General features: G+C 40.4%; 1 protein-coding gene across 5 annotated transcripts in view; it reads left to right on the plus strand.

Annotated features, from left to right (window-relative positions):
* The window catches only part of tpm4a (tropomyosin 4a), a 21,365-nt gene continuing 8,843 nt past the window's right edge, over nt 1-12,522 (plus strand). For 3 of the 5 annotated variants that reach the window (XM_070908380.1, XM_070908382.1, XM_070908381.1), the window contains exon 1: nt 6,525-7,058. In XM_070908380.1, coding sequence (XP_070764481.1) covers nt 6,927-7,058 — 132 coding nt within the window. In that variant the 5' untranslated portion in view covers nt 6,525-6,926. Of the gene's footprint in view, nt 115-2,173; nt 2,300-6,524; nt 7,059-12,522 lie in introns of those variants that run through there. The other 2 variants (XM_070908377.1, XM_070908378.1) reach the window with 1 other exon arrangement.

The following is a 12,522-nucleotide window of genomic DNA, read 5'->3' on the forward strand; positions in this document are numbered from 1 at the left end:
ATGGAGGCCATCAAGAAGAAGATGCAGATGCTGAAACTGGACAAGGAGAACGCCATCGACCGGGCAGAGCAGGCAGAGACGGACAAGAAGGCAGCGGAGGACAAATGCAAGCAGGTGGGAATGAAAGAGGAGAACAGAAAGACATGGATGGGTCAGTGGTGATGACAAAGACAGAGTACAAATCAGAAATAATTCAGAGACGCTGATCAGTTATGAAAAAGGCAAATAAAATAGTTACATTAAGATAACTGGCAAACAAATAAGATAAAAACAGCAATGGAACAATTTGGTACCTGTAGGACATGGTTGATGAGTTGCAAATGGAGGACAAAACCTATTTGTAAAAGAAATTAGTGCCGTAGGAAGAAATCCAGACCCAGCATAAAACACTACTGAAGGTTTTCCTTCAAGGCTTTTCTCTTTATCCAGCTCTTAAGCTAATCACAACATTGATACATACCAGACATACCTTTAAAGAAACAGTGTCTGTAAACACTTTTAACATTTATTTATACTACATCCCTCACGGCTAATTTACTGTTTTACTTTGCCGTGTCACGTCCAGAAAAATATTTGAATGATTTTTCTTTTGGCCATCGCTCAGAGACTGGGTGGTAAATTCAACAAATGTTTGTGACAGCATGTGAAGCACAAACACCCACCACTCCTTAAAAGGCCGGGCAACACTGTCAGGATGAGCTACATCGTCTCCTCTTTGGGTTGAATAATCATGTAGTTACTTTCTTTACAGCTAAATGTCATCACTTAATAGGAAGAACAAATCCACGCATCCCAAAACATAACCACAAACATTTGATCACAGCCGTTTATGCTGTTTTTTTATGGGAAAGAAACATCTGACACCACCTAAACACCACAAACAACAAACACTGAGAGAAATCAGTAGGAGCTGAATGTAGGAACAATAGGTCAGTATTAATGCTGTTTACAGTGAGGCTCAAAGAAAGACATCATCAAATCCCCTCATGGTGGTTTTAGCCACTTCAGGTGATGAGACCACCCAGGATCAGGATTAGGTCTCTGGGGGGATAAAAAGTGGTGACATCAATTCCTCCAGGACCAGTTTGAAGAGAGTTAATGGAGCATCTGTCTGTCCTAAAGCCTGTTTGACAGGTGTATCCAATACAGGAGACAACACACACACACACACACACACACACACATATAATAATAAGCATGCAAATGGATACATGTGGACACACAAGTATTAAACCCCCCCCCCCCACACACACACACACACACACACACACTAGGCCCGTGGTCCTAGGCGTCTGTGTGTTCTCACTGATAACAGCTGTATTTTTAGACACAAGGAGAGAATGACAGTGTGGAATTCAGTAGGAATATCAGAAGCACTTCATGGGCTCAGAGGGGAACACTGATTAGGGGGAACACTTAACCCTTAGTGTGTGTGTGTGTGTGTGTGTGTGTGAGAGAGAGAGAGAGAGAGAGGACCAGGCTCTGCAGACCAGGGTTCATGTCATAAGAGACTGATAGTAAACCAGTACCATTTAAATGTTCCCAAACATCATAAACACAATTAGACTCGCAAATCAGCCATTGCTGCTTTATCACTAGTCTGAATTCAAACACCTTGGCTTTAACGACGTCCCATCAGACTGAATAATTATTTAAGCGCGATAGAAACACACTGGAATGAATGCTCATATCAAGAGGTTTTTTTTTAAGTTGTTGAAAGTTTGGAGGGTTAAACTAATCCAGTGTTCAGTGCATTCATTTAACCTTTGTCGGGATTGTCTCAGCATGCTAACAAATGCCAAAGAAGTTTAACTTAAACCTGTCAAAACAGGGAAGGTGAATAGAATAGAAAACCAAAGAATAGAACAGAACAGAACCGAATAGAATAGAATACAATAGCATAGAACAGAAAAGGATAGAATGAAATGGAACAGAACAGAACAAAAGAGAACATAATAGCATAGAATGGAACAGTACATAAAACAGTAGAACGTAGAACAGAACAGACAAGGATAGAATAGAATAGAAAAGGTCAACAGTGCAGCAGCAGTGCACATGACATTTTCATTTCAAATTGAAGGAAAAAGTGAGGAGAAGGTTTATGTAAACAACCAGGAACCTAATAGACCAGAAACAGAGCAGTGGACTGGACTAACAGTCTCTCCTGTTGTAGCTGGAGGAGGAGCTGATGGACCTCCAGAAGAAGATGAAGCAGACGGAGGACGAACTGGACAAATTCTCTGAGGGTCTGAAAGACGCTCAGGAGAAACTGGAACTGTCTGAGAAGAAAGCTGCAGACGTGAGTGAAGGGTCACACACTTATACTGTACATACACACACATACACACACATACACACACACACACACACACACACACACACACACACACAGAAGGGTCTGGGTCAACTGAGTTTCACTTCACTGAAAATGTGAAATTAAACTGCCATCACTATATACACAGTAATAATAATGCAGCACTGTTTCCTATTAAATCCTTAGCAGGAGTTTGAATATTGACAAGAGGCTTCTGCTCTTGTCTTTAATTACTTACTTTTTCCGACTTTGACACACACTCATGTTACCATGGCACCGCTGAAAACCAGAGCCCATTATTCCACAGCTGGACTGTTTCTAAGCAAGCACCAGCTGTGGGTTTACTTTGATCCACAGTGAATGATTTGGAGCACTTCAGAGACTGTTACATTCCTGTGCAGCCACTCCTGAAAGATGAACACAAGGATAAACTGTAACCCCCTCACCCAAACACACACACATTCACTCAGGTCCTCCAAACCGGAAAACCAGAGCAACATAGGTTAACTGCACTGTTGTGTTGTGTCGCATTGTTTTGCTTTTCACTGTTATATGTCATGTGATTGTCACTATGGATACACATCTCATATATATGTTAATTGTTGAGTGTTGGAAAGTATATTTACTTTAAAATACTATACTTTATTGGTACAATTTTGAGATACGTGTACCTTTCATGTTTCCATGGTACTTACATACTTTTACACCACTACGTTATATCTGAAAGTTATATTTACCAGTTATCTTGTAAATTATGATTTCTTATACAAAACATGTGATCAGCTTGTAAATTATGACGTATTGTTATATATTAAACTACCCAACAATACACAATGCAGTTAAATTAACTCCAGCTAACAGTAAAATGCTACTTATACATTAATGCATCAGTAATTCCAGTAATATGATATATAATAATATAACAACCACAGGGGCCATAACTAGTAGTACTACATTTACATTTGATACTAGTAGATTTATCTTAAGACTTTTGTACTTTACAGTAACTTAAAAGATTCAGCTTTAAGTAAACTTTTTTAATGCTGAACGTTTACTTGTATAATGTTACACTGTAGTATTGCTACTTTAACTTTTTTAAGTAAAAAATCTAAATAGGTCTTCCACCACTGAGGACAAACACAAATAATTAATTTCAGTAAATGTAGTGGAACATTAGAAAAGTCAGTTGTCCGGCGGCTAATCAGCTGCAATCTGGGGAAAAGAGATCATATTTTACATTGTTGGCATCACAGCAAACCACAGCGCTATATATCTGTCAATGGTGATTCCTCCAGCATTTTAGTGCATATGTGCACAGGTGTGTGTGATTATTCGTGTGTGTGTGTGTGTGTGTGGGAGAGAGAGAGAGGAAGAGGAACTCAAATCTAAACAAAGTCCTTATTAGGGAGTCAGTCAATTATGTCCAAGATAAGGTTAAAATACTGATCATACCAGTCTAACAGTGAAAAGCCACAACAGCTAAGAGTCCAGTAAGTCATTCCAGTAAGATTACTGAGCAAACCGTGCAGGGAGAAATGTCATGACAACAAAAACTCTCCCAGCTTCCACCAAGATGTGGTATTGTTTGAGCCTTGTGGAGGATATCCCGGGGAAATGCAGTGTTGTACAACACACAAAGAGAAGGGAAGTGTCTGACATACAGACACAGAGACCGAGGCTGAGACACGCTGGATTATCCTCACGCAGTGATTAAATAAACTCTGAGGACAGTTCTGAGAAGCCTCACATGTTAAAGTGGGTCAAGTGGGCCCCTGGAAAAAAGTAGTAGTTGAAGTTGTGGTTTGAGCCTGACTATAGGTGTAGCTTCCACTCCAGCAATGCAAGTTTTGTTAAAAATAGGATGTTTACCATAACATATTTACAGTGAAGTCCTACACACTGACACCAATGTTTCCAGCCAGTAAAGCTTCTTCTCCACGTCCATGAATTCCCCTCCATATGTCACTTATTAGAGGCAGCAGTCAAGTCATTACACATCTGAATTCACACGAGAGCACGGCCAGATTGGAAACCTGAAGGGGGCTGGGAAAGCAGAGCAGTGAGCCAAAGACCCCCACAGGCAAGCAGTTGTGATTCATAAAAAAATAGTCCACTCCACCAGCGAATAGTAGTGCTGATATTTAGGTCATCCCAGCTCACTGTCAGCTCAAGCAACCAGACAGTGAGTCTGGATTTAGGAGAGTTCTCAATATTAGCATAAAGGATGCAGAAAGCTAAAGGTGGTGAGTCAAAGAGGGTGGCATCATGTCGTCTTAATGCAGGTATTGATAACAGCATTCACAGCAGCAACAGTTACTGTTATTAGGGGGAAAGCTGGACTGTGGGGGCGGCCGGGCAGAGAAAGAGAGCAGGCAGGGGGGCTCTGGTATGTCAGGAATGCAGCTAAGGCAAACAGAAAGCCCCACACTCCTGCGCCTAATGAAATCAATGCTTCCAGCTTTTCCGGTGCAAGGGGCAAATCAGACAGAGTGGCTCAATCGACACATGAGATTGATTGTGAGGGATTTTCTCCTCTGCGGTGAACAGCAGGATTGAGTTTGAGCCGAACCTGAACTCGAGCAAGCTGAGATCTGCTGGTCTACTTGCTCGCCTGAGCCAATGTGTTTTGCTCACAGGCCGGCGGTGTGAATAGAAAACTGAGAGGGTAAACAAAGGCAGGACTGGCAGAGAAACATGAAAGATGCACCATTAATCTGATTTACACCTACACAATGAACATCATCTATGAGCAGAGGCAGGTGGTGGATAATGTTTGTTTGACTACTTCTTCAAGGCAAACACTCACACAGTTTGCCAAAAATAGAAAAATGTACAGTATGTTGCATATTTGATGCTCTTGTTTAAGAGAAATAGCAGGATAATAAAAGAATGTAAATTGTGCCAGCCATGTGGTTAATTTGCTGCATGTTGTATCTAATGTTCCATTCATTCACTTATCAAATGTTAAAAGTATGTTTTAAACTCTCTCTTTCACTGAATACAAGCATCATATGACATTTCGATGCATGATACATGATATCATAGCCTGACTGATGTTTGACTTTTGTGGTCAGTGCCAGTATTGATATCTGAGATTTAAAATAATCAGAACAATATGAAGACAACAAAGCCGAACCGCTGCTGGGTCTTTGTGGTGATCACATACAGGTGCTCTCTGGATACTTCAGGTGTGTTGTACTTAGTTCATCTTGTGAGGGGCTCATTGCATGTGTGGAGTATGGTCTCAATCAAAAATGTAAAATGCAAGTCTCCCTCAAAATACGATCCAAGGCAGACTGTACAGTAGTGTAATCAGAACAATATCAAACATTTTTTATAAGGATTCTTTAAATTTGGTTTTTAAAGAACAAGAATGAGAACAAGACACGTATGTGCTGAGAGACATTTTACACTATATAAACACTAAATAAACACAAACTTCTGCATGTAATGGGACCGTTTGTTTCTGTTTGGCTTGTGACCCTTTATGGCCAAAGTGATGCTACATCGCAATCCCCCTTTTCACAGGCCGTGTATATCTGTGAGCTTTGAGCTTTGCAGTTTAACCAGGAAGTGATGTTGCCTTCTGTGACTGTTTTATCTGAATGGATTTTTGAGTCTGAGATCTCCAGTATTTCCCAAGAAAAAAAGCCAAGATTTCAAAATAAATGCAATACCAGTGTTATACTTCACTGTGTGTAACTAATTTGAATCATTGTTGCTATGACTACATGAATGTAGCTGTTAGAGGAAACACACTTTTGTAATGACACTGTCAAAGAAACTGTGTTTAAAGTGGACTGTTCAGTATCGGGCTGTTGATATAGCTTCCACGAAATGTTGGAAGTGGTTTCAACATTCAAATACACATTATATATTATGTTGTTATGCAGGATGGAAACTTCAAACTTTTAACTTGAGTCTGAAAAACGAAATTCCTCTGTCAAATCAAGTTTGAAGTGGTTGAAGCGTGTGTGTGACATCTAAACTCTGGGAACTGCATCTTCACAATAACTGAAAGTAATTCATCCTGGCTTTCCTTTTTCCTCTGAAAGTCTCGTAGCAGTGATCACATCAGTCACAGGGATCAGCTTTTACACACACACACACACACACACACCCTACAGGACACACACGCCCCGCCCTCTCTGACCTCATCGTCCCAATCATCTCTCTCTCCTCCTCCGGCACAGTCTGGCGCTCTCCGCTCTCTTCACCACGCAGCTCCTCTAATCCTCCTCCTCAAACTCAAAGTGTCCGGACCAAAACTTCTGCATTCCTGAGGACAACTTTCTATACTGCTCATGAACGTATCCTACAGACCACAAGAAACAACTGGAGAACACCTGGACACTGTTACTTCCTGGTTATATAACTTTTGTTGCACTTGAACGACTCCTTTACATTCCAAAGTCTTTGGCCCCGGACCTACAATCTACTCTTTTTCCTTTTGAATCAACGATCCAAGTCATTTTTCTTCGTATAATATTATTCCGAATAGACCAAACAAGCAGGAGGCAGTAGCCTACTTTTTTTTGCACAACCCAGAAATAGTCTTAACTGTGTGTTTTTTCTACGTGTAGTCTTAAATTAAGTAACTAATCAGTCAACAATGGCAAGTTTAAACTCTCTGGATGCTGTGAAGAGGAAGATTCAGTGTTTGCAGCAGCAGGCCGACGACGCAGAGGACCGGGCTCAGGTCCTACAGAGAGAGCTGGACAGTGAACGGGAGCTCCGAGAGAAAGTGAGACAATCAAATCCTCCCTTTTTTTATGCCTTTCCTCGCTCTTATAACCCCGCTCCTTTGCTCCGCTCCGCTATCATCTGTCAGACTGATGAAACGATGGTGAACCTCTTTAAGTTCACCTCTCAGGCTCTGAAAACTCTTAACTAGTTCTTGTCATTGATTCATTCGCGGGCGTGATGGTGCCACAATGCAAGGCGTTGGTCTTCAATGAAAAAAAAAGTTTGGATTCCTGCAGGTCTCTGCGCATGCTCAGTGTGGTCTGATTTACAGGCCGCTGTGAAACTACTGTGAATAATGTAGACCACGTAGACAGCAATGGACCTATTGTGCAAAATTGAATTTATCTATTTAGACTGACCAGATTACTTCTCATTAATACAAATCAGATTAATGCTTTATTAATTATATTGCAATTGTAACTATTTATTAATGAGCTGTTTTTAGAGCTGCCAACGTAGATTAAGGGGGTGATGTGACTCTTCGGGGAAATTCACATTTCACACTCTGATTCTTGCTCAGTGACACTTCAGCAGGGTGGATGTGTGCCAGCAGCAGCTGCCTGGGTGAATGCCTAACCATGACACCACCACCCTGCCTCCACTGATGACAGGAAAATAAAGGGCACAGACTTAAAAGTATGCCTCCTCTGTTATTAGGGATTATTAGGATTAGTCTGAAAAATGTGCCATTTTCAACTAGAGCCGGAGCTATTACTCGCTTAATCGATTAGTCGATCTACAGAAAGGGAATCAGCAGCAATTTTGATCATTAGCAAATATTTAAGGAACAACATCATTGGTTCCAGCTTCCCACATGTGAATATGTTCTGGTTTTCTTAGTCTTTTATGATAATTAACTGAATATCTTTGGGGTTTGGATTGTTGGTCTGGCAAAACAAGACATTTGAAGTTTGCGCTTAGAGAACATGTGATGGGCATTTGTTGCTATTTCCTGACATTATATAGGCCAAACTGTTAATCAGTAGATTAATCAATAATGAAAATAATCGGCCATGTTTTCAATGTATGTGTTTACATTTCAGTGTACAGTATCATTAGCCATTGGACAACTTAGGCTGTAATAAGCACAAGTCATTGTCGGAAGTTACACAAATGTGTGGTGTCTCAAACTAGACGCATGGATGTGTTGAAAGTGACTCATCCGCTTTACTCTCTGTCACCTGCCTGTCTCTCGACTCTGCCCACATCCGAGTTTTGTTGCTTCATGCAGAAAAGCGATTGGAGGGAAAAAATGCTTAGCAGCACGGTTAGGTAACAGTCTTGACTTGTTTCACATGCTGCTTTATGGCATATGGTGCCATATCCTTTTGCATAGGAGCTGGTTAATGACAGGACAAGTAGAAAGATTCAAGGAGAGGGAGGGGAAGGTGTGGCTGTAAAGATATGGGAGCTGAGATGATGAAAGGAGCTGGCCTGCTGTAGGACTTACCCCTTTGTTACTGACTGCCTATTAGGTAACAGGCCACCTTTTTAATTTGACAATTGGGCGTTTGCTCAGCTTGTGGGTAATTGTTTTGAAATGAATGTGTACACTGACATCAGTGATGTTAGTAATCATTATTTTAAAATAATTACAGTTTGAGGTCAGAGTTGTCTGTTTGTCACTACGTGACTGGGACATATATCTTGACTTCACCATTAAGTGTGTTCACTATGTTGTGATTGTTTTGTGTTTGCCCTGTGTTCTTCTTTGCTCATGTAATGGATTATAAATGTTTATTTTGTTCAGTGAAATCTTTATGTCCAGCCTGCAGGCATAAACTCAAAGCTTTGAAGTGGGCATAGCAAATGGCTGGATGAATTGTGTACGATACCTGATAGTGCCTATTCATTTTTCATCTTTTGGAATAGTAAGACACAACTTTCTATTAATTTCAGATTTTGAATGAGGCTGCTGTGTGTTTCCTGTCACATGTAAGGGGATGGCCATGAGTACAGTAACTGCTCAGGAGCCAAAAGTAGTTTGTGGTCAAACATTAACTTATGTTAACTTTAAGGATGACATGCACTTTCAGAACTTGGCTGACAACTTTAAAATTGTATTTTAGAGATACTGAATGACAAACGCTTTACTTTAATCCCTCCTATTTATAATTTATGAGCATTATATAAACATATAACATGTACATAACCTATTGTAATGTAGAAAGTTTTGTACAGTATTTTCAAAAATGAATAATAATTTCTCCTGTGTTATATTATATTGCCGTTCATTATCTGTTTATATACCAGTACCCAATTAGAGACAAATAGATCAATAAACACTTAAAAAGACACTATATTTGCTTACGACTACATTATATATATATATAATTGCCCACAAGTGGATGTGTTACATTTTGGAACAACTCCTTCTGTTTCATCCCTGCCAGCCTTAATGTGTAAAAGCAGTTTCAGCTGTCACACATCTCGCTCCATGTGCATTCAGAGTCAAACAGAGCAGTGCATTTGTGTGGCGCGGTTGGTGTGGTCCCATATGTGAATAATTAGGGCAACCTGGAGTTATTCCATGGCACAAAAACTCTTTCATCGGAGCACGGGGAGATCAAAACAGGAACCGTGCTGAGTGTGTTGGGGTAATGAATCATTGTTTGAAAATGTGGAGGCATCAGAAAAAAAACACTTGGCTACATCTCTCACTAAAAAATAAAAGTAACTGCGTTGTGTTATTTCTAGTGCAGCTTCGATGCCTCTGGAGACGTTAGCCAATTGCTCAATAATGCTTTAAGGCTCTGTCAGATTACAGAGACGTGAGATAGTCTTGAAAGGCTCATTTGATCTGCTTAGATGTGTTTTATGTACGGCCATTATTCTAAATGAGCTGTTCATTTTCATTTTCATTGTTCACAGCCGTTATACTTGTTTCAGGCCAAAGATGATCATTCATGACCCTGAGAGCTGTGTGAGCAACCACATATGAACCAGATTGGCTGCTTTTTATAATTTGTGATACCACTTTTCCTTCTGTGATAGACATATTTAATTGTTTTTGATATTTGTGAGACTAAATAATTACAGAATGGTTAATTAATGACTAATGGTTAATTACAGAACAATTAAACATGATGTAAAGACATAAAAAGCATAGAATTAAACGCTTAAAAGTATCTGCTTCCTTTTTTTCAAGTTGAAGTTTTTGATTGCTATGTTTAGCACAGTCATGTTGTCATGAGACATACGGTTTCCATGGTGATAATTAGTGTTTTACCATAAAACATGCAGAAATACAGTTTGTGGCGCACTGATCCATATCTAAAACCAGATAAAAAGGGAAGTGGTACTCAAAACTCCACTGAGGTATCAGTGTAGGGAAGCAGCCCCCCCCCCCAACCCCACCCCAGCTGCCCCTCCCAGGATATCATCTGCCGACTCTGGTCCAGCACTTCCTGTGCTTCTACTCCCAACACTTCCTGTCTCTGAGCCAGTCCTGATCAACAGGAAGATTATTATGTGTGGTGGACTGAGTGTTGGTGGTGTACAACTTTGGTGAAAGTTTAACACTTAAAAAGATCTTAAATGTGCACGTCAGTTCTATTGAAGTTAGTTTTCTTATGGCAATGGGGGTCAGCTATTGATTTCGAACTACCTGTCTCTATATATAGAATTGTCTGTATCTACTGGACCATAATGACATTTACATTGGCTTTGGCAGACACACTGAAGTTGTTTTCTACAACTGTGCTCATTTTAAACCACTTAATCTCATGTTGAAAGCTAATTGCAGGAAGTGATTTAGAAATAATCCTTGTCTAAAGCACAGCTTCCCTCAGCCCATCAGTTTGTCAAAATGAACCAGAGGTATCATCTGCTTGCTGGTGGGGTGGTCAGTGGGTTTGAAGGTTTTCTGCTGGGCCTCTTGCAGTCTCCAGCAGACTCTGTGGAAAGAATTACTTCCTGGTTTCACTGTTTTCTTTGGACTTTCTCCCTGGGAATAGCTCAACTTTCCAAATATAACTGCCACATGTTGATAGGTTTTGGCAGTGTTGGCATTCTGGGGAAAACTCCCATGTTAGTGGCTTGTGGCTTAGCTGATTATGTAGGCCAAGGTTGCGGGTTCTAGTCCAAGCAAGGAGTAGAATATATTTGTACAGTCCGTGCTAGCAAAGATACATTCGCTATAATGTCATTAAGCGGCATTTAGAGAGTTGAAATGATAGTATTTTATGTAGCATTTATAGCATATGGTAGTGTTTGAATCCTTTCCTTTATGGGTGCATGCAAGGTTCAGTGATGATGTTTTTGTCAAAGCAGGACCTCTACATCTGTTAGCATGTTGGTGCTAGTACTGCAGAATGGAAATGGTATTAATTTAGCCTGAAAGAACCACATAAACAGTTTTTATTGCCAGGGTAAGCCACTGCTATGATTGTTAGTCGTTAAATCACCTGCCATCTATTTGTTCAGAGACCGCACAATTAAAGACCTATGGTGTTTTTTCAAAAATGTCATTAGGATTTATGTAAATTTCAACAAAAGCAAGAAGGACAACTGTCTGAATCCTGTTAAGTCCCATGAATAGTTTGATTCCTGGTGTCATGGATTCTCTGAGGGCCTTTTTACAAATGGTTTGCCATGAAGCTCTTGTCAGGATTAAGCACTTCACTATGCGGCAGAGCCTGAATGAGAGACTCAAACCCGCTCAAGATCTGTGTGAAAGTCTGAATACACACTGGAAAAATAGCAACAAATTGCATTTTGCACAGAGAGAGCTCATTGTGATGCTTGTCTGGAAGTTTGATGGCCTTCTTTTACATATCATACCTCATGACATGTTGGCTTATACTGTATATGCAGCTGTCTTTGCATGCCAGATCATAATGGGAAAAGATTACACTCTCACAGACACACATTCACATTGAGAGTAGCGAACAGCAGTGTCAGGAATAACTTCCCCCTGAAACCCAACAGCATTGTGCAGCTCATTAGCCCACTGCCCTGGAATCAGCCAATACCGCATTTAGATTCCTCTTTCCCTTGTCCTTGATCCTGTCTCTAATACACTCAGGTATTTCTTAAGTCACTCCCAGTGGAGCTGTGCTGTATCTTCAAGTCAGGCTGTAGACTGTTTACTAAGTTGAGGCCAATGGACAATATGTAGTCAACCAGGGACAGAGAGGTGAATAGAGTCCTGTATTCCAACATATTGTAGTTTGTGTCACTTATTGATGCTGCTGAGACATTTTGGGAAATACGCTTATTGCTTTCTTGTTGAGTGATGCCACTCTCATCTCTGTACTAAATATGAAGCTACAGCCAGCAGCTTTTTGTTACCTTTGGACAGAGCCAGGCTAGCTGTTTCCCCCTGTTTCCAGTCTTTGTGCTAAGCTAAGCTAACCGGCTGCTGGCTGTAGATTCATATATACCCTACAGCCATGAGACTGGTATCCATCTTCTCATCTAACTCTCTGCAACCTATTCTATGTACTTTTTCAGAACTGCTT

This window comes from Enoplosus armatus, chromosome 7, assembly GCF_043641665.1.
Source record: "Enoplosus armatus isolate fEnoArm2 chromosome 7, fEnoArm2.hap1, whole genome shotgun sequence".
NCBI lineage: Eukaryota > Metazoa > Chordata > Actinopteri > Centrarchiformes > Enoplosidae > Enoplosus > Enoplosus armatus.